We start from the raw sequence: 27,534 nt of genomic DNA on the forward strand, positions 1-27,534 counted from the left end.
GATGGAGCAAGTAAGGCAAAATAGTAGTGCTCATTAAATGTGGGTGTTGGTTATATTACACGCTTCATTTCCAGTCTTTTGAACTATTTCACAATGAAACAGTCCATGCCATGGTAGGATGACAGTGCTTGCAGAGATCAGATGGGGACACATTAAAGCTCACATAATCCCACTGTTCAGTGTCAATCTGTTGACCTGCAAGCAGGTCTGAAAAACCTGAAAATTGGGTAACAGTGATCTCAGTGTAAGGACATCTCGGAGAATGAGCAGAATTTCCAAATAGCTGTTATAAATATGAACATATGTTTTAAACAACTATCAAGAGGAGCCAGACATGCCCTGCATGTGTCTTTTGTCAGTGACAAGAAATTGGTAGTAAATATGGATCTGACTCAACTCAGTTTCCATTGTTTGTTGATATTTACTTAGGTTGCTTCTGTCTTTTACTGGGAGAACATCCACATCACCATCATTGAGTAAAAGTACAGTCAAATGTATATTCAAGTTGAGTCCTATGAAAGTTCTGCAACAAGTAAGATATTCCACTTGTTTTTTGTCATTTGTGCTCAGTGGAAGATAATGTGGACAAATGCTAAGTCATGGAGGAGGGACAACGAGAGCAAATGAAATCTAGTGATTCTAACTTTCAGATCCAAGAACAGCACTTCTATAATAAATATTTCTTTTAAAAAAAAAGATTGATTCATTTATGCATACAAGAGCTGGGGTACAGGCCAGAGATGTAGGGGGTGAGAGGATTCACCAGAGACAGAGTGGGGAACAGAGCAGGCAGACTGATGGAAATACACTGCTGAGGGGAGCAGTGGGCAAGCCAGGAGAGGTCTGCTGTGCCATGTGGATTGCTCCCTGGCCGGCCAGGGCTGGGGATTGAACTCATGTTGCAGTGGCTGCAGACAGCTTCATAGGTTGCTTTTTAACCCCTTGCACCACCAGGGAGGCCCCTATAGCAAATATTTCATAGCATTCCTGTATACCCTAAAATAAAAATTCATAAACCTGTATACACACATAACTGAAAAATATCCTAACTACACTATAAATAGAAATAAGATGAAGGTAATATATTTATTATATTATATTATATTATATTATATATTTTAATACATAATAAATTCGCAGGATTCAAATGATACTCCAGTCTAGAGGACATACTGAGGTAACCAGGTGTTTGTATGACTTATAAGGAGTAAGTTCAGATTTAAAAGATGATCAGGAGTCAAAAAAAAAATAGCGGGGGGGGGGTGTCAAAGATGGTACTGGCAGGCTTGGTCCAGAATGGGCTGAATTTCACAAAAACCTGCTGAAATATTTCCCTATGGCTATAGTCCTGCAGTACTTCAACCAGTGCCTCTGCTTTTCACAAGCTCCCACAAAGGGGCATTTGGAGACATGCCTGTCCCTTTTCTGTGTGCTGTATAAATATTTCTTTAACAAATAGATACTGATGACCTTTTAAGTGTTAGACAATGCATACACACGCTCACACACACACACACACACAGAGTCATGTTCAGACACATTTCCATGTTACCTAAAAGCTCACATGCTCACACAATGCATACATCCCTGAGGGGATACGGGATATTATAGGTGACTCCCAGGATGTCTCATTTTGCTTAGACATTTTTATGATGCAACAATGGGGTTAAGAGTGAAATGGGCAAGGAATAGGGTAAGCCCAAGGGGAGTGTCCCAAAAGACAAAATGGAATGGATGAAACTCTTATATAGCAGAAGACTTAGGGCACTCAGCAGCATTCCTTGACTGTGGGGTGCCTCGCTTCTGTTCTAGAATCAGCATCAAACACCTGAGTCCCTTGGTGGCAGGTAGGTGCATCTATTTCCTCCTGGGGACAGGACTGCAGAGACTGGAGAGGTCGTGATACTGAATACCTGCCTCAGTTTCCCTCAGCCAATAAAAGGAAACAGTTTGAGGAAAAGAAAAGTGGTTTAATTTGTCGACAAATGAGGAGGGCAGCAGACTTGTGTGTGAAAGACCACCATCCTGTTCTTTGGCAGAGTGCAGGGGTATTTATACAAAGAAAAAAAGGGGGGAGATGGGCAAGGGTCTGCAAAGGGGAGGGGTCAGCACGGAGATGGGTGGGCACCAGCTTGCTTTTTTAACAACTGCTTTTTAACTCCCTTTTTTTTTTTTTTTAAAGATGCATTTATTTAAATACAAGCACTGGGTACAGTCAGAAGCGCGGGAGGGCGAGAGAATTCACCAGAGCCAGAGCAGGGAGCAGAGCAGGCAGAAAGACCGAAGTACACTGCTGAGGGGAGCAGCGGGCGGCAGGAGAGGTCTGCGTGCCATGTGGGACCCTCACCTGGTGGCTGGGGATCGAACCGGCGCTGCAGAGGTTGTGGGCAACTTTGCAACCCAGCTTTCAACCGCTGCACCACCGGAGAGGCCCTGTTTAACTCCTTTTAAGAAGACAAACCTGTCAAACAAGGGGATAATTGCAAGAAATAGAGTAAAGACAAACTTGTTAATGCTTATCTGAGAGACTGGTCATAAAGAAGACAAACTTGTCAAATAAAGGGGAATTGCAATAGATGGAGGAAGACAAACTCTTTAATTCTTTTTTTTTTAAAGATTTATTTATTGATGCATATAAGAGCTGGAGTAGAGGCCAGAGGTGTGGGGGGTGAGAAGACTCACCAGAGACAGAGTAGGGAGAAGAATAGGTGGATCAACTGAAATACACTGCTAAGGGGAGCAGCGGGCAAGACAGGAGAGGTCTGCTGCACCATGTGGGTTGCTCCCTAGCCAGCCGGGGATCGAACTCATACTGCAATGGCTGTGGAAAGCTTCATAGGCTGTGTCTTAACCCCCTGCGCCACCAGGAAGGCCCACAAACTTTTTAATTCTTATCTGAGGGACCAGTCATTTGTAATTGCATCAGTGAGAATCCACTAGGAGACACATACCTCTTTTCAGCACAACCCTGCATAACCCTTCAGGTTGATTCTCTTTTTTTTAAAGAGGCATGTATTTTTATTTATTTATTTATTTGTTTGATTTTTGTTTATTTGTTTGTTTATACAAGCACTGGGTACAGTCAGAAGCGCGGGAGGGTGAGAGAATTCACCAGAGCCAGAGCAGGGAGCAGAACAGGCAGACTGACGAAATAAAGTGCTGAGGGGAACAGCGGGCGGCAGGAGAGGTCTGCGCGCCATGTGGGACCCTCCTCCGGTGGCCGGGGAGCAGCCGGGATGGAACCAGCGCTGCAAAGGCTGCGGGCACCTTCACAACCCAGCGCTCAACCGCTGCGCCACCGGGGAGGCCCCAGGTTGATTCTTGAGGGCCCCAGGGTTAGCGACTTGCCCTTGTCACCAACAAGAAGGCCAGAATGTGGACAGGAATAGTCTTGAGGCTGGGGCTCCATCCTTATCAAAGGGGTTGATTTTGAGCCCATTCCCTGCTGTGGCAGCAAGAACCAGCCACTGCCAGACACACCACTCAGCCATGTCCCCACCCTGGGAGACTCAGGCCAGGGTGGGCCCTGCATGGCTAGACACCAGAGGAAGGAGGTCTCCACCTAAGCCCTGGTACGAATCCTGCTGTCCCAGAAATGTGTCTAGAGGGATCCATGATGAAATCAGAATGCTGTTTTTGGATATCTAAGAACAATTTTCATGTTACCTAAAATCTCTAAATGTGCAATTAAAGTCATAGAATGTTGGTAACAGAAATGCTGACAAGCTTAGTATCTCTGATGAGGGGGCAAATGCTGTTGCTTTAGGTGGGGTGCTGAAGGAAAAGGAGGTAGCAGTAGGTTGAGGGGAGATGGGCTTGGATGGGGTGGTTGCAGCAGCAGGCAGGAGTAAGTTGAAAAGCAAGTTCAATGTTTTGTTGTGGAAGAATAGACATGTGGAGGGAAGAACAAAGGCAGCTATTTAAGAAGAATATTGGGCCTCCCTGGTGGCACAAGAGGTTAAGCACAGCACAGTGAAGCATCCGCAGCCTCGGTAAGCTCGTGTTTGTCCCCCGCCGGCCAGGGAGCTACCCACATGGCGCAACAGACCTCTCCTGTCTTGCCCGCTGTTCCCCTCAGCAGTGCATTTCAGTCAGTCTCCTGTTATGCTCCCCACTCTGTCTCTGGTGAATCCTCTCACTCCCCCACACCTCTGGTCTCTACTCCAGTTCTTGGATGCTTAAATAAATACATCTTTTTTAAAAAAAAGAATATTCCTTGTTTGGGGATGGAGTTGAGGCAGGAAGATTCATTCATTCACAAGCACCTCCCAGGGGCCCAGCCCCAAGTAGGGGTCACGATCAGTAGTGATGGTAGGGGTCACGATCTCCGGGCAGCCTGGCTGGCCCTCGGTCACAGGAAAGGTATGGCCTACTCTCCTGGAGATCTTGAAGTGAAGCAGAACCTCTTATCAGAGACTTTAGTGGAGCTCTCAGGTGCACGGAGACACAGATCTTAATGACTTTCTGGTTGTGATTACCTTCCCAGGTTCTCTGGTCCAGGAGGTAGAAGACCAGAGAGTGTTGGCCATGCTCAGGGCAGCACAATGGGCCTTTTTCAGGGGTCATCGCTGCTCCTCCATCCCAGCAAGAATGCATAGCAAAGAGGCTAATAGGATCCCTGCCGTGGCCAAGAAAGTGGCAGTGATCACTGGGTCTACAAAAGGGTGAGCAGATGGGATTCCTGGCTGGCACTAGGCCAAGTGTTAGAGTCTCTGTTTCTGAGTAGTCTCTGCAGTCCACGCCCTTCTCACACATCCCTCCTGACACCCCCACCTTGTCACACAGCTCCAAGTCAACTCCAAACCTCAGCGTCTCTCCATAAAATACCTGGTTTCTGATTCCGAAGGAGGATGCAGTTGGAAAGCCAGCTGCTTCTGGGTGGATCAGAGCATTTCTAAATCTAGCCTCTGCCACTTACTGGCTGGATGATCCTGTAATATTTAGAGACATCGGGAAGGCCCTCTATTCCCAGGCACATAGTCAGCATCTTTTAGGGCCTAATAGGGACAAGTGTGAAGCCTATTTGTGTCTCATACATGGGAACTTTGTTGACTGCAGAAGGCCCACCACTAAGGCACTTGGGCAAAGGGCAGGGCCACATCCACATCTCAACACCAGCTTGGGGAGTTTTTATACAAGAACTTCTATTCATTATTACATTTCTTCTTATGTACCCCCTCCCTTCCCTCTCTGTCATATTGAGCCACAGTCTGTAAGGCATTATAATCACCAGCAGGAGGTGTTGTGGGGAGAAGATCAGGGTGAGGCCAGACGCATGGGGGTGAAAGAATTCACCAGAGACAGAGGGGAGAAAAGAACAGATTTATTGAAATACACTGCTAAGAGGCACAGCGGGGAGACAGGAGGAGTCTGAGCACAAAGGAGTTGAAGCTCTCTCTCTCTTTTTTTTTTAAAAAAGATTTATTTATTTATGCACATAAGAGCTGGAGTACAGGCCAGAGATGGGGGCGGGGGTGGTGTTGAGAGGATTCACCAGAGACAGAGTGGGGAACAGAACAAGCAGATCTACTTAAATACACTGCTGAGGGGAGCAACAAGCGAGACAGGAGAGGTCTGCTGCACCTTGTGGGTTTCTCCCTGTCCGGCCGGGGATCCAGGATCATGCTGCAGAGGCTGAGGATTCCTTCATAGTGTGGTACTTAACCCCTTGCACCACCAGGGAGGCCCCCTCAGGATATTTTAAATCCTCCTGAGTGCTCACAATGCCCAGTCTGCATAACAAATGAATACCATCAACACAGCAGGCTACGCTGATAGTTTACAGAAGATGGGGGAACCTGCCTCTTTCCTTCCCCCAACAAGGGGCCCAGCCAGCACCCAGCCAGGGTGCTCCAGACTTCCTTTAAGAAAGCACATGCAGCAAAAAATTTTAAAAACTGCACAGCTCGTCAGCAAAAAATTTTAAAAACTGCACAGCTGAGGAGAGCTGTTAGGTTCAGAGGCGGTGTGATTTATCCCAGAGGCCTCTGACTAAAACAGAGAAAGAAAAGGCAGTCTAAGAGTCCCTGCAATTTAGGCTGGTACCCGGCAAGCCTACCGCTGTACTGATGGAACACTATTTTTAAAAAACTCCTCCTTTTAACGTTGATATGAAAATTTTCTCATTTATAAAATATGATTAAGTGAGGCTTCTGAAGTTAAAAGGGAGAGTGGAGGGTGAGAGGGACACAAGGGGTGGGCGGCAGGGGATAATGCCCACTGAACATGGCAGCTAGGACACCTAAAAAAAAAAAAAAGAAAAAGAAAACCAAGAAGAAAATATTGCCATTGCACATACAGTTTAAGAATTAAATGGGGTGGCCCTGGTGAAGGCTTTATACATACTTTGCATTCAACAGTTGCTCTTGCCTGCTCAGAAGGACTGAGAGGCCCTTTGGCTCACAGAGGCAATTTATTTAGTATCCTGTGGTCAGCTCTCAGGAGGAGAGGTGGAGAGCTGAAAACATCCCGGCCATCTCTGCCCACAGGATCGGCTTTGCCATCGCCCGGCGTCTGGCCCAGGACGGGGCCCACGTTGTGATCAGCAGCCGGAAGCAGCAGAACGTGGACCAGGCAGTGGAGACCCTGCAGGGGGAGGGCCTGAGCGTGTCCGGCACCGTGTGCCATGTGGGAAAGGCTGAGGACCGGGAGCGGCTGGTGGCCACGGTGAGGCTGGGTGGAAGGAGGTACAGATGGCACCATGCAGATCAGCCCTAGCAGAGGGAGTTGGGTCTCTGGCGTTGGTGTTTGGGACAACACTTGTAGCCTGGGATAGGGTGCGGGTCTGAGGATGAAACAGACAACCAGATGTGACTGAGAAGTTCTGGGAACTCACCCGGCCTGCACTAGAGTCTTGCTAACCAAAGGGTGGTCTAATGACCAGCAGTCTGGCCTTGACCCGGGAACCATGGAGATCTTCCCTCAGCCCTCACCAGCAATGCTGAATGGGATCTGCATTTTAAAGAGCTCTGGGGTGATTTGCATGGAGGTTAAAGTTTGAACAGCCTAACTCCTGGGCTCTCCAGCTGTTGGGCTGGGGAACCCCCTGGGGTTGGAGACTGGATGAAGACCTGTTCCTGTGTAACAATCTAGGAAGAGGTGAGTTGTGTGGTGAAACTGAAGGAACACAAAATGGGCAGACACATGTTGTGGAGAAGGGTTTCTTGCGAGGCTGAAGGATTTCCAGAGTGGGGAGAGAAATGAGAAGGAATTGTTTAAAAATGGAAAGGGTAGGGCCTCCCCGGTGGCGCAGCCGTTGAGCGCTGGGTTGCGAAGCTGCCCGCGGCCTCAGGGGCGCCGGTTCCATCCCTGGCTGCTCCCCGGCCACCGGAGGAGGGTCCCACATGGCGCGCAGACCTCTCCTGCCGCCCGCTGCTCCCCTCAGCAGTGTACTTCGGTCCTTCTGCCTGCTCTGCTCCCCGCTCTGGCTCTGGTGAATTCTCTCACCCTCCTGCATGTATAAACAAAACAAATGAATAAATAAATAAAAACACATGCCTCTATAAAAAATAAATAAATAAATAAATAAAAATGGAAAGGGTAAAAGAGGGTCAGCAGTGACACCTGGTAAGTAAAGATCTGGACTGGGGGATGGCGGGGCCGCAGCTACCAACAAGGCATCTTGTAGGAGCAGAAACCAGATGATTCCAAGGAGGTGAGAAACAAATATTTCACTCAACCTCTGAAGACCAAGGCCTGACTCTGGTCCAGATATAGCTGCGGGATGGTCTGCAGTGCAGAGGGGGTAGTCACTTTGCGCCCTGTGTTCCCAGCCTGACTGGAGAGGGAGAGAGGTTTTTTCTCCATTCCTTCACCCCACGCCTCTGTCATTTTCTCCACAGGCCCTGGAACCCTTTGGGTATGTTGACTTCCTGGTGTGTGTGGCAGGGGTCAACCCTTTTGTGGGGAGCACCCTGGGAGCCAGTGAGCAGGTGTGGGACAAGGTGAGACCTGGGATTGGGTTTTATACACCCTGCACAACTCTCTGTCCACCATTTTTCCACACACAGGTGTACGTGTGTGTGCATGCACACATACACACCCACACATAGAACATAAACTCCCACATGCCCTTGTCAGTACTGACTCTGGTGGGTGGGGGATGAAGCTGACCTTGTTCGAACTGCCCTTCAGCAAACTCAACAGGCATCGAGCATGCCCAGCCTGCACCAGGCCCCCCTAGCCTCCTCTGTGTTACCCCCTCTCCCCTGTCTTCGTGTTCACTCTGATTTCAGATCCTGGAAGTGAATGTGAAGGCCCCGGCCCTGTTGCTAAGCCAGCTGCTGCCCCACATGGAGAACAGGAAGTAAGGGCATGAGAGGGGCCCGTGGACATTGGGGCCTCTGGGCACTGGTCTTTTCTACCCCATAGGAAACACTTGGGGAGGGGTCCAGGAAGTGGAGGATGGCAGGAGAGATGGGAGGTGTGTCCTTGATAAGTGCCAGACCTACCCTCACCCCCTCAGGCTGTGGATGTGACACTGTGATGAAGAGAAAGTTTTGTTGGAGGTACATGGGGTGAAGGTCAGGGAAGAACCTGACTTCTGGGACCTCAGAAGGCTCTGTGTGAGTTTTTTTATTTTAAAGAATTTATTTATGCATACAAGAACTGGGGACCAGAGGTGCAGGGGATGGGTGGATGAGAGGACTCACCAGAGAGAGGGTGGGGAGCAGAACAGGCAGATCTACTGAGATACACTGCTGAGGGAAGCAAGTGGTGAGGATGGGAGAGGTCTGCTGCACCATGTGGGTCACCTCCCTGGCCAGGGATCAAATTCATGCCACAGTGGCTGTGGATAGCTTTGTAGTCTGAGACTTATCCCCTTGTGCCAACAGAAAGACCCTGTTTGAGATCTTTGATCTCCAAGAACACAGGGACTATCCCCCTTTAATGACAGCTGCAGGGAAATAGAATGTAGTAACCTGGCTTCCCAGTTCTTGCTCCTTAGCTCTTGCCCTTCTCTATGGTGATCTCTCCCACTCCTTTTTGGACAGATACTTGGTGACATTTGCTCCTCCTCACCTCCCCAGCTTCCCCTTGGCTTTCCTGGGTCTGGGGCCACCCGGGACGGGCCATTCTGGGCCTGGTGGTGGTACGCTGACCTCATGGGCCTGATGATACATGAGCAATTCTTGAGCTCTGCTCTCCTCAAGTGCTGCCTCTCAGTCTTGGGTCCCTGACCAAGGAATACCCCCTGACTATGGTGTCACTGACTCCATCAGAGATCTTGGTGTCTGTTAATTTACAGATAGTCCCACCTTTCTCACCATGAATCTTGAGCTGGGTTCCCTTGAGCCAGACAGTTTGCTGGCTCATGGTTGAACTTGCCTTCCATCTTGCCCCATCTGCCTTTCTTCTTACAGGGGAAGCTCTGTCGTTCTGGTCTCATCTGTGGTGGGATATTTGCCAGTACCAGTGAGTATAAAACCTCTGGACAGCAGGGTGAGGGACAGCTGACTGGTTTCTTGTGAGGCCCTTAGCGCTGTGCAGGAGACCTGCAGTTGATTCCAGATAGGGAATTAGGAAGCATGATGCCTGCAAAACACCCTGATGGCTACAGAGTTGGTATTATAATCTCCCTGTGCCATAGCATCTCTGAAACCCAAGGATGTTCAGCCTTTCACCTTAGGTAAGCACAGTCACTTCATGGTAAACTAACGGCTAGGATCTGGGTTTTCCCACTTTCAGTTTCCTGAGTGTTTAAAAGCACAGTGCCACTTGCTCTTTGTCAAGCTTGGGCATACATGACAGTGACTTCCTCTAAGGCTAATGATGCCCCTGCACCTTGCACAGTTTGACTCCTTGAACGCTGTGGTGGGATGGTGAGGCTCAGGAGAAAGAATTTTAGTTTGGGCCTAGAGTTCAGTGTATCTTCTAAATCTGAGATCCAGCGTCCCCATGCAGGTTGTTCGGGACCTACTCCCTCCTCCCGCTGCCAATCCACTTCACCCCTTTCCTTTTGCTTTGCAGGAGCTGGGAGTCTACAACACCAGCAAAACAGCACTGCTGGGCCTCTGCAAATCTCTGGCTATGGAGCTGTCCCCTAAAGGCATCCGAGTGAACTGCCTGGTGCCAGGGTTAATCAATACTGACTTTATCCATCTGGTGAGACTCATAAGTAGCTCCTGCTCCCCTACTCCTACACTTGTCTCTCACTAGTCCCTTTGTGGCCAAGCTCCTGCAGGGCCAAGGCCCATAAAGACCTGCCCAGGTCAGAGGCCCAGCCCAGGCTCATCATTCATAGGTTCTGCCCTGCAGCCTTTGGGACAGCAACCTTATCCTTTCCTGCAGTGAATAGATCTTTGTCTTCTGAGGGGAGCGGCCCAAGTATGTATCCTCTGTCCTGAGCAGTATCATCCTCCCACGAAGACATCAGTCTGCCACGATGCTTTGATGCTTTTCCCACCCACACTGCCCCCAGCCCTGCCAGTGGTCCTTCTGCCCGAAGTTGATTTTTAAATCTTTCCTTAGGAGAACATTAAGCGACCAGTGAAAGATATCTTTAAGGGAGCCTTCGGATTGCAGCGGTAGGTGGAGTTTGGGGTTTCGATAGCCCTTGTTTACTTTAAAGGGAAGTTTAACCTTTTTTTTCTTTAAATGAACATAAGAAATTGAAGCTTTTTTAAAAAATTTTTTTTACATTGTTTTTTATTTTTGTAAGATAGTTGATTTCTCTGCTCATGTGTAGTCCCCACATCTGCCTTGAATGGTCACCATAGTCCCTTGTGCTCCTCCCTCCTCTCCTCTCATGTGACTCCCCTCCCACCCTCTCCCCAGCTGGATGCCTAAGATCGCTAGTTTACCTGTAAGTTTTCTTTCTCTCTTTTTTTGACCCTTTGCTTGGATTCCCTATATTCCTTCTATAAGTGAAACCATCCGATATTTTTCTTTTTTAAAGGAAAGTTCAATTTCAAGAAGAGAGATAGCACCCAGATTTTCTCCCAGTTTTCTGACGGGGCCCCTTGCTGAAGTGTGGAGACAGCACAGTCCTGGGGCTGGGGGCTGGAGTGGGAAGCCATCCTGCCAAGCCCACCATGATCTTCCTCGGGTCTGTTTCCCTAGAATTAGTATATAGGGGCTGCTGCTGGGCTCTGCTCTGGGCCAGCTGAGCCAGCACTGCGTGGGTGGGCCTCAGCTCTGTTCTCTTCCCTTCAGGCTTGGGGAGCCCGAAGAATGTGCGGGGATCGTGTCCTTCCTGTGCTCTTCAGAGGCCAGCTACATCACCGGGGAGAATATTGTGGTGGCTGGCTACTCTCCTAAACTGTGAAGAGAGGGGGCCATGGTTCTTGGGGGAAAACTACGAAGTTGGTGATGGGGAGCGTCAGGGCCTTTAGCATCCGGGGTCACTTAGGTAAACTTACTCAGAAAATGAAAAGGAAGGTGAGATATTTGAAAATGTTTACTTGGAAATAAACGTGTGTGGGCACATCTGTTTGACTGTGATATATGAGCCGTTGACCTTGGCCTGAAAGCCTCACTTGTGGACTAGTTCCTTCCTTTATCATTGTCCCTCATTCTTAAGACTTTTACCTCTTCCTCCCTCTCTTCTCTCCTTTCCCATGAAATTGGAAACTGGACTGACTACTTCCTTTCTGCCCATCCAAATCCACCCCCCACGCTTCTCTGTTCTGCTCTGTATTCCAAGATGCTGAGCTGTAGGGAGTGCTTCAATAGACCTCTGTAACCTTTGGTCTTCCAGTTGGGTTTGGTCAAAGGGAGACACTTGGCAGGGATGACAGTGAGGTCAGGGATGTCTCAGGATCTTTCCTTCTTGGTTGACACATTGGGCTGTTTGTTCCGCCAGAGGTTACAGCTCTTGTCAGGCAACACCTTCCACACAGCTAGATTTCCACAGCCGGCCCCATGGCTCTCAAAGCCATAATCGGCCTACAATGGCTCTGCGTGCAGCCATTGTGGGTCCTGTTCAGGCTACTTTGTGTTAGGACTCTGCTGTTGACTGTGGCACCTTGCCTGGAGTGGGTGTCCTATGCAATTATTTCTCTCCCACTGTCGACACAAGGGAGGAAGCTCAGCTGATGGCTTTTCCCTCTCAGTGCCTATATTCCTTAAGACCCACTGGGGCTAGGGCAGCTAGGGAAGCCAACTAGGGCACTACTAGCTGACTCTTCGTTTGGGAGGCTGTGGGCAGTCATCCCTCTTCCTCAGTGAGGAGGAAAAGTTTATGGGCTCCTGGGATCCTTTTCTAATTTCTTGGCTCCCTTGCTTCCAGAGCCACCTGTCTCTTCTGTTCCCTTGCTGTGTCAGCAAAATCATTTGAAACTGGGAAATAGGCTGAAGATATGGAAGAATATTTTTTAGGTTAGTATTAGGCTTGTCTTTCTAGCTCCTATAGTTCAGGTGTAGATTTTTGTCTGTTAGAGAAGCAAATAATTTCTATTAGAATAGACGGTCTCAACAACTATGGTTTATTATCTTACTAGACATCAACTAGGCTTTTTTAAAAAAGATTTATTTATTTATGCATACAAGAGCTAGGGTACAGGCCAGAGGTGAGGGGGTGAGAGGATTCAGCAGAGACAGAGTGGGGAGCAGAACAGGTGGATTTTCCCTCATCCACTGTCCTTCATACACTGCAGAGGGGAGCAGTAGGAGAGACGGGAGAGGTCTGCTGTGCCATGTGGGTCACCTCCTTGGCCAGGGATAGCTGCAGTGGCTGTAATAGCTTCAGAGGCTGAGATTTAATCCATTGAGCCACCAGGGAGACCCCAAGGCATCAATTAGTTTTGTCTTAGCTTCTCAAATGTTATTTGAGTCAGTCATAATATCTTATTGGTTCTCTTGTTTATTAATGAACTGAATACGATTTTGATGCATGTTTAGTTTATATTTGTTATTTATACTTGAAAGTCATGATACTATTTTTTTTTTAAATTTTACTTTAACATTGATTTACTGTGTGTGTGGGTGAACAAAAAGGAGAGGCTGTTAGACTTTAGAGTAGAACCATTTTTATTAATTATGTTACTGAATTTCTACCTTTCTATTATTTGTTTGCGTTTCACATGAAACAAAAAAAAAGACGTTTAAATTCTTTCTCATTTATAAAGAGAAAACTCTCCAGTAATCCTTTATCATCCCGTAGCTCCCATACAATAATATCTTTATCCTTGACAAAGTGGTTTTTAAAACCACTTGTCTTGTCTAAAAAATTGTCTTAGGCTAGATGTCTAGGGCAACACATGAAAAATATAATTAAATATGAAAAGTTAATGTTAGATGAGTGTAAAAGGTTTCAAGCCTCTGCGAGGTGATTACAATGATAAGAAGGAAGTTTTCTGTGTTTTCCTACTTTGCTGCACAGTTTTGACCTCTGCAGGTACTTTCAGATCTCCTCTGATCTCCTCTGACCCTTTGCCTTACTCAGCTTTCACTAGCTCTCAAGGTAAGTAAAAGCGTCTAGTCACAATGCATCTCCACAGACTTTCTCTCATATCAGCATAGAAACAGGACCCTCAGTGTGAAAAAAAAGTCACATAATAAGGAAAACTGCTGTAAAATATGGATTAATGAGTTGAACAGCAAACAGAGTGGAAGGTGTAGTGACAGCAAGGGCAGCTGGGGGAAGGCAAGGGGTTGTTGCTGGCCTCAGAAGGGAGAGAAGGAATAGAATCTAATTCTTGTCCTGGGAGTCTGAGTTCCCACATCCCACGGGGTCTGGTTGGAGGCTCCTGTTACAGGGTAGGGAGAGGGGCGCCCCAGACCTGGCAAACCTGCCTGCTCTAAATAGATTCTGCCATCCGCCTCATCAACAAAAACATATAAGACTTTAATGGGAAGGAACTTTAATACAATTAGGAAACAATACAGGAAAGGCAAAGAATCTAGTTTCTAAATCAAACACCCAAAGCTACCCGTCTCCTCGTGGGTAAAATTTCACCCAAATGGGATTGACCCAGAGCAAGGCCCAAAGCCTGCCACAAGTCTAAAGCATCTTCCAGTGGGGACCCACAGAAAAGGGTCAGAAACCACCAGACAAGTCTGGAGGGAAAAGAACAAAATCAAAATCAAGACAAAAAGCGCCATTGTCACCTCCCCACAAGTCTCACCCACATCTGTGTCACCCAGTCCACGACCGAAAGGCAAGAGCAGTTTCTTCACGTGTCTCTCGGCTCCATGTGCCTCCTCCAGGTCTTCTGGCTCTGCATCCTGCTTCCTTCCTTCCTCAGTCTCCTCTGCAGCCTCTTCTCTCCCTGTTCAGCTCCACCCTCCTTTTTGGGTGGGGCAGGGAACCTGGAACCTCTCCCTTTCCTGGGGACCACCCTGTTACACTCCCACCGTGGTTGTGGAGCAGTAGTAACAAGCTGAGTTGCTTCTGCATATTATTTTGGGAGATGCCATGAAAATGACACAGGAGACTTAACAAGTCCACCAAAGTCACATGTTGAAATGGAATACCAATGTGATGGCATTTGGAGGTGGGCCTTTGGGAGGTAATTAGATCATGAAGTAGTGCCCCCATAATGGGATTAGCAGCCTTATAAGAAGAGGCCAGAAAGCTGGCTTGCTCTTCCTATCCTATGCGGGTAAAAAGAGAAGTCAGCAGTCTGCTATCTAGAAGAGGATCTCACCAGAACCTGACCACATTGGCACCCTCATCTCAATCTCCAGAAATGTTATTTATAAGCCAGCCTGACTGTGATGTAGCTTGAGCTAAGACAATAAGTTTAACAAAGAGACTATGCAAATTGATAAGAAAAATGCTAATACTTACATAGATAAATGGGCAAAATTTATGAAAAACAGTGCATATCCAGCAACTTAATAATCAAGATACTATAAATAATAATAAAATAAAAATGCAGTAATAAAATAACGTTAAAATAATAAGTAAAACAAATAAAAATAACAATACTTTACGATTTTTTTGTCCATCAAGTTGACAAAGATTTTAAATGGACAATACCTAATGGTGTTGAGGGATGAGTATGTTTATACATTTTTGGTAACAGTGGAAACTCCTCCACCAGCTTTTCAGGAAATCTATTTGGCGTTGTGAATCAAGAACTTCATTTAATCCAGAGGCTTTACCTATAGAAATCTATACAAAAGAAATAATTCATGAAATGTCAAGTACAGAATTATTTATAAAATCAAAATATTGGAAATAGACTGGATGTCCCCAGGTCAGGACACTGTTAAGTAATCTGCCTATCCTGCCCATTTGCCCTTGCTCATGTGGCATCCCGAGAGAGCTTGGTGCTCTCTGTTGCTCGAGAGCGAGCCGGGCCTGCTCTAGCACCAGTCCTGCTCTTCTCTCTCCTTGGAACACTCTGCCCACAGCTATCTGCAGTGTTTCAACCTTACCTCATCCAGGTCTTTATTCAAATGTCTTCATATGATACCCTTTATTCATGGCGCCCTCTCCCATACCCCCTTTGTGGCTTCATTTTTCCTCCCATCCCTTATCATCATCTAACATTCCATATAGGACCTCGATTACAATTCATCTACAAAGTTCATCATTGTCTGGTAGCCTTGAAAAGGGTTTTAAAATTTAAAGCCCAATTAAATTCTACATTTCATTGCACTGCAAGTTATTGCATGTTTCTAAAAATAAGACAGAAAGAAGGACCTTTGAGTCGAATCAAGATTTAAAAGGGTAGAGTCTCCAAAATGTGAAACTGGCTGATGGGGAGGCCTCTTTCCTTGATAGGCCTCTTTCCTACCTGCCCAACCCTTCCTTGGAGTACCTTGACTGTCTCAGGCCAAATGTCTGTTGAAGCTGGAACTTTAGGAAACATGGTTGAAAAATACCAGAATGTTAGAAAATATTGGCTGTTTCTTGTGGCCTTTAGGAAAGCCTGACCCAAAAAGATACGAGCTTAGATCTGAACCAACCTGGCAGGAGGGGGACAACACACAGCTTTGTTAGGAGATCCCTTGGCCACTGGAGTGTGCTAAGGCTCAGTTAACCATGCTTTTTACAGAATTACAAAAGTTGGAATTTCTGCCCCATTCTAAAATTAGCTTTAAAAATTAGATAGGGAGGTAAAATTGAGCTGTGAGGCCAAAGAAATGGAGGAGGCCAGATTCCCTGGGCCCTTCCCACTTCCTTGAATGGTCTGAGGTAGCCCTTCAGGGTCTGCCAATGGGCTGCAGCCTGGTCCCAGGTGTAGGTTATTCCATTGTTTCACAAAGCCAAGAGAGAAACAATTGTATATAGGCCTGGGGCTAAGAGCAAAATCCCAAGGCTTATAGCTAAGAGAACAGCCAGGGTAGTATACAGACCTGTGACCAGAAGGTTCTTTCATCCCTTTTAGAGTTTTGGAGGAGTTGATTACCAATGAAACTTCAAGCCTGGACACAATGGGAGCCTATCTTGCTTCAACCTTAAAGACGACCCTAGATCCCACATCATAAACTGTGCCAGCTGGAAGTGGGCTGCTGAAGAAGTTCAGTCTCTAATAGAGATTGCTGTGTTGTTGTTGCAGAAATAAATTCTAGCCTTTGACCCAGGCAAGGGAAGAACAAGCGGTACTTCAGGAATAGTGAGGTCAGGAGAAGCTTTATTACTCATGCATGAGGTCCCAGACCTGGGCAGTCCCATAAGGTCTGAGCACTTGTCTAGAGACAAAGGGTTTTTTTTTTTTATACATAACCATCTTCCGTTGATAATATCGGTCAGTGAGCACAAAAGTTCTTGACTAAAGGGGGAAAAATGCAGATACCCGAGGATTGCCTGGGAGATCAATCAGCTTGGCCAGTCAGAGATCAATCAGCCTGAACGGTGGTCCCACTGTGTTAGAATGTAACCTCCTTTAGATATGCTTATTAAGGAAGCAAACTTCTTATTTACACTTACTTTGCATTATTTACTGCAGCAGGCCTGTGACTCTTTAGCAGGAAACAGGAAAGATTTTATTTGCTTAGCAGTTCCCTTTCATTGTGACTCTCTTCGACACGTGTCTGAGGACGAGAGTTCTCTGAGTGGGCAGGGCAGCGGACAGTCCTCCTGTGCCCAGACAGGCACCCCATCTTCTCTCTCCCAGAAATACATACTTTAAATTGGTGACAGTTGTTTCCCATTCTTTTCCCAGATGGCAGATTTTTTAAAGTTACGTTTTTCTTCTATTTTCCTCCGTCACTTTCTACCTGTCAGGAGGGTGGAGCTGAGCAGAGAGAGAAGAAGCTGCAGAGGAGACTGAGGGAGGAAAGAAGCAGGATGGAGAGCCAGGAGGAGACCTGGAGGAGGCGCATGGAGCCAAGAGACACATGAAGAAACTGCGCTTGCCTTTTGGTCGTGGACTGGGTGACACAGATGTGGGTGAGAGACCCATGGGGAGGTGACAATGGCGGTTTTTGTCTTGATTTTGGTTTTGCTCTTTTCCCTCCTGACTTGTCTGGTGGTTTCTGATGCTTTCCTGTGGGTCCCCACTGGAAGATGCTTTAGACTTGTGGCAGGCTTTGGGGCCTTGTTCTGGGACAATCCTGCTTGGCTGGACTTTTACCCACGAGGGGATGGGTAACTTTGGGTGCTTGATTTAGAAACTAGATTCTTTGCCTTTCCTGTATTGTTTCCTAATTGTATTAAAGTTCCTTCCCATTAAAGTCTCATGTTTTGTTTTGATGCGGCGGATGGCAGAACCCATTTAGAACAGGCAGGTTTGCGTGGTCTGGGCTCCCCTTCTCCCTGCCCTGTAACATTGTGATTCCTCTTCCTTTATCCTCTCATCAAATGCTGTCAATTATATATCACAAATATTTTTCAAAACTGTAGCTATATTCTGTCTTTGCCTCCATTTGGCCCAGGACTTATGTAGGCTCCTCATTGCATGACTGCAGACCTCCTAGTGAATGATATTGTGGCCCTGATTTAGGCCCTCATAGTTTCTCAGTTGAGTAACTGCTTCAACTTTCTAACGTTCTCCTTACACCAGGCTCATTTCTCTTCAATCCTTTCTCCAAACGTGGCCAAATATTTCTTCTAAATGCAAATGGGATTATATTACTTATTTGCAAAAACTCATTGCTTGCCTTAATCTTAATTCCACCTTAATCTTTTACTATCTCAACTCTCTCTTTTTCCCCCGACTTCTGCCCCCTCAACTCTCTTTCTAAGACTTTGCCTTACCAAACATTTGCATTTCTCTAAATGTACCATGCTTTCTCTTCCTCATTTGCATATATGTGTCCTGTGCTTTGAAACACAGTCAAAGACAAATGATAGACTTGGGGCAAATATATGCAACACAGATGATTGATAGTATACAATGAATTCTTATAAATGAATTCCCCAAAACCCAAACTGTTGAATAGAATAATAGAAAAACATGAACAAAAATGACTATAAGCAAGTGATTAATAAACATGAAAAGATACCTAACCCCAATAGAAAAGTTGTTAAAGAGCAAGGACTTTCTGCCTGATGCACATAGAAGCTGATACTATGGCAATGACTTCTGAGAAAAGATAAAGGTTTTATTGTGAGGTTGACTGTCAAGGGTTGGAGGAAAACCTCAAATCTGCCTCTTAGATCAGGGGGCTAGGATTGATTTTTTGAGAGTGGAGGAAGAGGAGGAAAAGCTAGGAATGAAGACATGATAAACTTGGCAAGGTTTGATCGGTTAGTCACAAATCAATTCATATACAGAGAGGTTTCTCGAGATAATCAGCTCTTCCTTGTTGATGGACCCATTGCTTTGAATGTAGTTAGCAGTCCCTTCTCTATCTTCTTGGTTCCATATAGGTGGTCTCTTGATTCCAGGCAACTGGGTTTAACTTAAGGGCAATTACTTCTGGATGTGTTTGGGTTGTATAACTTGTGGACAAGCATCAAACTCTGCTGTTTCTGCAAAAAGAAAAAAAAAAGCACAAAAAGTAGTTAAACACCAATAACTATTCCAGCTCAGTCATGAAGCCTAATAATGAAGCTCTGTTTTCAAATTAAAATTTAGGCAAATATATATAACATTATTAATGCACCTCATCATCTTTACCTTCTCCTCTAAATAAAATGGAATTTTAAAAAACTGATGCGTGGTTTCTTCCTTTTTGCCTTTCTCTATATTCAAAAATATATGCAAAATATAATTACAAATATAAAGTTTTGCTGCTGATGTTTATCTTTATAAAAATGGTATATATTTCTCTGCAACTTGTTTTTCTCACTTGATAATATATAAGGAGTATCCATTCAGGTAAATAATATAAGCATGTTTCATTCTTTTGAAAGCTACATAATAATCTACTGGATGGATAGGCTATGATTTATCCAACTTTTCATCCATTTATTAGGCAAAAAAAAAAAAAAGTAGATAATATCCCAAGGAATAAGATTAAGACTGGCATCAGATTTCTTGTCAGCCATATGAATGCTAGAAGACAATGCATTTAAAGTAGTATGTTTTCACTGATAAAATTTTATAATTCCTGACAGTCATGAACTTTTATGCCCCATACAATGACAGCCTGATGACTTTTGCCAGGTCACACAACCCAATACGGCCACACTGGGCTGCGTACTCTCTTTGAATTTCTCTACATATTATAAAAGCAAAGGTTAAAGAGTTAGGGTTGCAAAAGTGAAGGAAATGTATTGCTGTTCAGAGTGTAAAATGAGACAGTCTTTCTGAGAAGCAGTTTGACAGCTGCGGTAAGACTTTATTACTATTTGTCAAATAGCAATTCGATCTACCTGCCTTCACCCAAAAGATTTAATCAGGTGGAAAAGCAAAGCTTTATCAAAAGGATCAACATAGCATTATGTATAATCAGGAAAGCCTGAAAACAATATAAATAATTCAACAATAGGAAAATTATTACATTAATTGTAGACCATCTCTGAGGTGGTATATACATCTTCTAAAAATCTTATCTTAAAGACTGTAATGTTATGGAGACTGCTCAGGGTCAAAATAAAATATTGGTTTCAAACCACTTCATAGGCTGCACGGTGGGCTGCACGGTAAACTGCACGGTAAACCACACGGTAACCTGGAAGTTTGTTACTATAATATCTACTTTTAAAACTAAAGTATTCCTGACCACTAGGATCAACTACAAACTTGTAAAAAGTAGATATCCAAGGAGAGGGTGTTGGAAAAGTTCATTGCCTGTGAAGGGACATTGGTACTTCTGTAGAAAACAATGGGCCCCTTTCACTGAATGCACGGTGTTCTGTGAGTCTGTCAGTCTACTAGGATTGCACAACAGTGCCCTGGGTGTGCTGGTATATCACTCAGGATAAGCAGTGAAGGACTTTAACTGTGCAATTATTACTCTGGTCTGATAAATGTTCTCTATCTGTCCTGCACAATATGTTAGTCATTAACCACATGTGGCGATTAAGCACTTGAGATGTGGCTCGTCTGGACTGAGACCTGCTGGAGGAGTAAAATACACACTGAATTTCGAAAGACTGATAGGAAAGAGAAATAAAATATAGCATTAATAACTTCGTACATTGATTACATGTTGAAATGATAATAGGTGGCTCACGGTATATTTCTATTAGATGGCACCACTCTGCCCCTACCACCTGAGAAGACCACGGGTACAGGAAGCCAAGGATATCATTTATTGTTTCCTTGTGTTGCAGCAATTTATGATTAACTTCCTGGGATCCAGTCTGCGCTGCAGAGGTACATCCTATTTCACTGCCTCAGCTCCCTAACTAACTCCCTTTCATACGAGCATTTGAGAATCTAAGTCTCCTGATTTCTGTCCTGCTCTCCACTCCCCAACCAGTCCCTCTAGCTAAAGGTCAGTGGGCAGGTACTAACTTTAGGAGCTAAAGAAAATTACTCTGCTTCTCTCTGAGGTAAACAAATTTGGAATGACTTTGAAATCATAAGTTTGAATTAAATTTTAATGCACGGTTGCATAAAGCTCTTCTGTAGGAACAGTGACACTTGTCCCTTTCTCCCTCATTCATTCAACAAATATTTATTGTTTATTATGTGGCAACGTTTGTTTATTACGTGGTAGTCACTATTCCAGCCACTTGGGATACATTGTGGAACAAAACAGATTTCAGTTCTTTCTGGGAGTTTATATTCTGGCAGGCAAGAGATGTTAGAAATAAGTAAATGACATAGTGTGTTGGAAAGCGATATGGTCGGACAGATGAAGTAAGGGATCCAGAGTGCTGGAAGAAGATGGGGTAGAAAGGGGTCAGATTTGACTTCACTGAGAAGTGACATTTAAGCAAAGCCTTGAGAAAAGGGAAGGTGATAGGTTTGTGGCTATCTGGGGGGAAAGCATTTCAGGCAGAGAGAACAGCATTTTAGAGAGAGCAGAAACCTGAGGGCAGGAGAGTTCTCAGGATGTCTGAGGAACACAAAGAGGCCAGCGGGGCTGGGAGGAGGCTGGTAATGAGGTCAGGTTGGAAGGGGGCTGCACAGAGTATTCGGAACCCCCTTGGATGGGTAAGGACTAGGGCTTTGCTGTGGGCTGAGTATTTTCATGTTCCCCACCCCCAGTTCAGTTCAAATGCTGAAACCTAGATTCCACGCTGACAGTGTTAGGCGGCAGGCCTTCAGGAGGGCCTTCGGTCATGCGTGTGGAGCCCTCCTGGATGGGATTAACGCTCTAACAAAGAGGCCAAGAGAGCTCCCCCCTCCTTCCACCATGTAAGGGTGCAACCTGCACTTTAGACACTGGGCACTGGACCTCTTATTGTCATGCTGCCTTTGATCATTTCCACAGTGGGTCACTTTCCATACTGAGACCACACAGCACGGTCCTGAGCCCCCTCATCCCACCTGTCCTGCTGGCAGAGATGGGGAGAGCCATTCTGCTAACCACCTGTTCCTTCTCTCCTTGGTTCTCACAGTCCAGGCCTTCAGGGCACCTCCCCATGCTCCCCTACATCTCTGCCCCTCCCTCCCTCACCCCACCTCAGGCTTTGGTAGGAAACTCAAATCTCAGCACCTGCTCTGAAAGGTGCCCTGAGCAGTGCCCGTGAGAAGACTCCCCTCTACCCACTGCAGACACCAATACACCCACTTTCCTGACATCCTGTTTTCACTGACCTGCTTTTCTGGAGGTGCCTGTGGAGTGTCTGTGTAGTAAATGACAGGGAAGGGCTTAAGCTGAGTGTTCCTGGTGGCCAGGGTGGGTCCCTAGGGTCCCTCCTCCAGGGTGCTGAGGCCACATGAAGAAGTGCTGCACGGGACGGCTCCTTCCCGTGGGACTCAGGCCACCCGAGGCGACTGCCAGCTCCCTCCCCTCCCTGCTCTGATTGTTGACCCTGGACCTGAATGTGAAGGCCTGAAGGTCTGGGTGCTGCAGCTGAGCCACCTGCTGCCCCTCATGGAGAGAGGGGTTGTGGGCAGGGAGGGCCTGTGGAGCTGGGTGACTCTGTCTTGCTCCCTTTCCTCCAAAGGGACCCTTGGGGCAGGGGCCTCACAGAGGACTCTGTAAGGTGAGCAGGGACAAGGAGTGTCTCCTGTCACCTCCTGAACCACATGTCAGGCCGCTTGGTCTGCAGGGCATGTGGCCATCACAGTGAGAGGGAACATTTGCGGGGAGGGAATGTGGCTGGCAGATGCCAACCCACAGAGGAGCCCCTGTCCCCTCTGGCATGCTCAGCCAGAGTATGATCAGCAGGACAATGGCCAGGGACCAGGACTCAGGGCCCCTGACCCAAGGGTCCCCTTGGAGGAAAGGCCCAGAGTGCGCAGAGGCCAGAGCAAGCCCTCAGTCCCTCCCCTGCACTCAGCTAAGGTCCTCATGTCCCAGGGTTGCCCAGCTGGGGAGACTGTGTCAGCACCCTCCTATGTCCAATGCCCCAAAAGAGTTTGCTTCTCCCCTCCCCTGGCACTGTCCTCCCTTCCCCACCTTCTCCTTATACTTTAGCTCCATCTCCTCATCACACGGAAGTCCCTGTTTTGGAAACATCCAGTGTCCAGGTTGTGTCACTGCCCTCCCTGGTCACACCTGCCTGTCTCACAGGGAAGGCTCTGGAGGTGCTGATTGCCACTGTCACAGTCTATGTTCCCCTGAAACAGTGAGTGGGGAGCTTTGGGGTGGGGCAGTGGAGTGGATGTGGATGGCCTGTGGGGAGTATACACTGATCCATGTGATTATGAGGTCTAAATGCACGGCGTTGCATACCCGTCCTGTCCACATTTAAAACCTTGCGTCTGGCTGGTATGTCATCCCGTCCTCACAGGCCCAGAGCTGCCTGCTATGATAGTAAAGCTTGTTCAACGTGCAAGGGGACCCAATGCAAGGACAAGGGGAGATTGGGACCTGAACAGGCTCTGCTTGCCAAGCACCCCGCCCCAATGCTCTGTTCGCCTGAAGAAGGAGGTGTCTTTGATGTTTGCGTTCAGCAGGTTGTCACCAGCGGGGCTGTGTTGGCTCAGAAGAGAGCTCTTTTTAAAACTCACGCCAGGGGGCAGTACAGGCCATCAGTGTCCCCATTTCTGTGCTCATCACCAGGCAGAGCTTATAAATTCACAGGGCAGCCGAGAATATGGAGACCTAGAGATCTTAAATGACTTGCCCAAGGTTGATCAGTTTGTGGCATAGCAGGGATCTGGCCCTGGGTCTTTTTAGTTTCCTTCCCAGCCTTGCGTCTAAGCTCTTCTTTCTGGGTCGATCATAGACAAACATAGCCTCTGCTTTCCTGACTTTTCTTTAAGCCCAGTCTTCATCCTGCTACCGCTCGGATTTTGTTCCTTGGTAATTCCCCGTGTGGAGTGGGAGGAAGATCTGAGCTGGACCTAAGAGCCACACATTTCTTCATCACCTTCCTGGAGGTCTTATAAGAAACCCCCCTTAACTGCAAAGTGCTTTTCCTGTTTAATTTTCATTCTTAGATGCAGGGAGTCTCCACACACCCCTGCTGGAACTGACCGGCTCTTTGGCTGTGGGGCTGGCACCAAAGGGCACCCAGGGGACTGCCTGTGGGCAGCAGCCCTCTAGACTGACCTGCCAGGTGGCTACGACTCAGTAGCTCCCAGTCAGCCGCCCTGTGCTTTCCCCACTCCCTGCCAAGGTGCTCTGAGACATGCACGCTCATGCCACTCACTCTGCAGCCTCTGAGCTCAGCAGCTCCTCACATCTCTGTGGGAACAGTGCAGTGGAAGCCCCAACTCTGAACAGGATGGTCTTCCCACAAAGACGCATGTCTGCCAAGGGCAGCCTCCCTTTTGCCGCCTCACAACCCTATCTCACTGACTCTCTGAATCGTTCAGGTGGAAGATGAGCTGACTCTGCAAAATTCTTTTAAAAATCTCTGTGGATGGCAGCAGCAGAGGGTCTCCCCAGAGGGCACAGGCCCTTTCTCTCACTGGGTCGGGGTTGCACAGTCTGGACGCTGGATCTGGAGCACAGGGAGCCCCGGAGGTGGGTTCCAGGGGTGGAGGTGTACTGAGAATTCCACCATGGTCAGCAGGGCAACTAGTCCGTTAGAGTTCATCAGTACCTGGGCTGAGAACTCAGTTCTTCCTCTCCTGCAGGGAGGGAGGCTGAGGGTTGTGGGAACTCTCCTTCCCGTGCTCTCCAGACATCAGGTCCATCACTCTCTAGAACATGGTGGTGGCAGCTCCTTCTGGAGTCTCCACCACCACCACCAGGACCAGATGTCACACCACCCAGGCCATTCCTCGGGTGGAGATACTGCACTTTACCCTGGGACCCAGATGGAGATTGGGTTGGACGATGAAGGCCAGGGGCTTCAAGGCGCCAGGGGCTTCAAGGCGCCAGGGGCTGGTAGACAAACAGATTTCTCAGATCTAGTGGAGGACATGTCCGGACATGGGACAGAGCTGCTGCTGGATAGGTACTGAGCCTAAATCTGTGTTCAATTTTTTTTTTTAAACTGGCAATAAACTTGTTTTGAAACTCCTAACTCTGCCTCCTCATGAGATCTGCTTTGCCTACAGATTCCATTCATGCCCATTTCCTCATTACTGTCCCTATCTTTAGGAGGTCCTATCTCCAAGCTTGTCACCAGCACTTGAGCATCCTGAGATGCAGGAAAGGAGGGGCTTTGCCTGGGCTGTTAAGAAGAGGGTAATTAAAGGGCATACCAAATCATCCGGAGTGCAATCAAGAGCCTGTCCTCAGAAGGTCAGTGCTTCTGAGAGAAGAGCCACACAGTTGTCTACCTCCCCACCTGCCCACCTGCCCACCTCCCCCTCTGGGAGCCGAGGAAATAAATCTGGGTTAGGAATGAACCATCTGTCTGTCTCCGTCATAAGGGGATGGCCTCTCTCCTAATCCGGTTCCAATTAAGGAACAAAGAAAGCTGGAGAAATCTGGGACCCCCCAAAGGGCAGTGGTTCAGGCCCTCCCCCTGTCCCCCCACTTCAACCCACATGGGGTGTGGCCTACCACTCATATCTCTTCCACTCCAGCCTTGTCCTCCTCCTCTGAGTTCACACTCTCAGCCCCACCAACACCAACAGTGACCCTTCCCTCCCACCTCCCTTGGGGAGCCAAGTCCCCCAGGGCCTCGCCAGCTTTCTCCAATGATTTTTTTTTTTAAAGGTTTATTTATTTTATGCATACAAGAACTGGGGTACAGGCCAGGGGTGTGTGGAGGGGGTCAATGAGAGGATTCACCAGAGACAGAGTGGGGAACAGAACAGGCCGACTGACTGAAATACACTGCTGAGGGGAGCAGCTGGCAAGACAGGACAGATCTGCTGCGCCATGTGGGTAGCTCCCTGGCCAGGGATAGAACTCATGCTGCAGTGGCTGCAGATAGCTTCATAGGTTGTGTCTTAACCCCTTGCACTGCCAGGGAGGCCCCCAATGACTTTTTCAAACCATCACCCACTTCCCTCGTAGATTCACTCTGTGCATTGACCTTGCTGAGCACTTCACACTGAGAACAAGGGCAGTGAGCAGGTACTCGTCATCTCGCCCAACCCTGGTCCCCATCTTACATGCAATTGCTTCTATTTTTACCCAAAGGCTCACACACCAGTGGGAGAGGAGTATTTTCCCTCTCTAGAGGGATCCTCCATATCCTCTCGGGAGGTTATCCTCTCCCATCCCCCAGCGGCCTTCCCAGGAACCATCTCTTATCTGCAGCTTCAACCTCTCAGCTCTAACCTGAAGACAAAACAAAACCATTGAACAAACAAAACTGGAGCTGCAAGTCATTTCTTATCTCTGCCCCATCTGCTCCTAGGGTGCTTCCCAGGCTCCACAAAGCCCAAGCTCATTTCTCTAATTACCCCAAAGATACTTCTTCCCACAGTAGTCTTCTCCTGTGTCCTTGGCAGGTTTTTTCATTATCAATGCACAAATTGAGGTTTTATTTTGCTGCCTTTTTGGGTGTTTAGGAATTAATATGTAGACCCCTGCTGCTCTCCACATACTCAAATACTCAGTAAGGTCTTCAAGGTTAGCCTCTGTGCTTGTTTTTTTTGTTTTGTTTTGTTTTAATCTGATTGAATTTTCTTTCCTTTTCTGTTTCAGAATGTGGCCATTTCTGTCCACAGGCCATTTCTGGCCTCAGTGCTTTTCCAGAAGTTTTTGAATATATCATTGCTTTAAACAAGAAGTTCCAGCATCTTCTTGATTTTTTTTCCCCCTGCCCTATAAGGCAGCATAGAGTAGCTGTGGCTCCTGCTGTAATGTGATTGCCACCGTGGGCTTCACTGCCAGCCCACTTGCTAATTCTGTCACCTCAGTCCTGCTCTGAAAGCAGTTTTTCTGACTTCTCTGGGGAGTGGGGCAGAGGATTTCTGCTATGGACTTCCTTTTCTGCTCTGAAAATAATTAGTGTACACAAGTGCCCCTTCCAGAAGAAGATCCAGGACATGCTCACGACCTTTCTCAAGGGCATTTCCCCTTGGACAGCTCACAATTGAACTGGGCAGGCTCTCTGCCTGACATTGTGGGGTCTTAGTAGTCCCAACCAGGAACATGGTTTCCTCCATTCTCACCTGGTTGGTATCCCAAGACTCCTGAAAGGGAATCTGATTCCCACAGCACAGCCATGAAGCATTTGGTCACCATAGTAAGGAGCAGGGCCTGGGTTTAAGAGGTGGGAGATACCACACAAATCCACCAGCGTGGGGACATACAATATTACAAGCCCTTCAGGAAAATGTGAGTTGGGGGTTCCATGTGAATGTATATGTCCATGTATCACAAAAGGTCATAATGGAGCTGCAAGTCATTTCTTGTGTTTGTCCCATCTGCTCCTAGGGTGCTACCTAGGCTCCAGAAAGCCGTGGAGGAAGCTTCTCACTTCTCCACACATTCTCGTGCCTCTCATGAGAGGGGCACTGTGTACAATAACTCAGCTCCTTCAAAAGTGCTGGTGGGGAAACGTTCACCCTTCGCTCATCCCTTACTTTAGTCAAAGTGTTAAAGGACAGGGAGAGGGGCAGCCCAAACCCCGCAAACCTGCCTATTCTAAATGGGTTCTGCCATCCGCCGCATCAACACAAAACATCGGAGACTTTAATGGGAAGGAACTTTAATACAATTAGGAAACAATACAGGTAAGGCAAAGAGTCTAGTTTCTAAATCAAGAACCCAAAGTTACCCGCCTCCTCGTGGGTAAAGGTCCACCCAAGCAGGATTGGCCCAGAGCAAGGCCCA

General features: G+C 47.2%; 1 protein-coding gene and 1 pseudogene across 1 annotated transcript; both read left to right on the plus strand.

Annotated features, from left to right (window-relative positions):
* Nucleotides 1–4,364: 4,364 nt before the first annotated feature.
* On the plus strand, nt 4,365–11,308 carry LOC119238072 (dehydrogenase/reductase SDR family member 2, mitochondrial-like). Its single transcript, XM_037501816.1, has 9 exons — nt 4,365–4,434; nt 4,487–4,664; nt 6,489–6,666; nt 7,842–7,943; nt 8,235–8,305; nt 9,363–9,414; nt 9,970–10,104; nt 10,471–10,526; nt 11,155–11,308. The coding sequence occupies exons 1-9, from the start codon at nt 4,365–4,367 to the stop codon at nt 11,264–11,266; spliced, it is 954 nt and encodes a 317-aa protein (XP_037357713.1). The 3' UTR covers nt 11,267–11,308.
* Nucleotides 11,309–11,891: 583 nt separating this feature from the next.
* The window catches only part of LOC119238073 (small nuclear ribonucleoprotein G-like), a 68,956-nt pseudogene continuing 53,313 nt past the window's right edge, over nt 11,892–27,534 (plus strand).

This window comes from Talpa occidentalis, unplaced genomic scaffold (assembly GCF_014898055.3).
Source record: "Talpa occidentalis isolate TD23 unplaced genomic scaffold, MPIMG_talOcc4v2.1 talOcc4.11, whole genome shotgun sequence".
Taxonomy (NCBI): Eukaryota; Metazoa; Chordata; class Mammalia; order Eulipotyphla; family Talpidae; genus Talpa; species Talpa occidentalis.

Excerpts from the sequence above, each read along its gene's own strand:
- LOC119238072 (XM_037501816.1), top strand. The coding sequence starts at position 4,365 with ATGGCCTACTCTCCTGGAGATCTTGAAGTGAAGCAGAACCTCTTATCA. Across the intron at positions 6,667-7,841 it reads GGGAGCGGCTGGTGGCCACG|GCCCTGGAACCCTTTGGGTA; the intron begins GTGAGGCTGGGT and ends TTTTCTCCACAG. Across the intron at positions 9,415-9,969 it reads TGGGATATTTGCCAGTACCA|GAGCTGGGAGTCTACAACAC; the intron begins GTGAGTATAAAA and ends TTTGCTTTGCAG.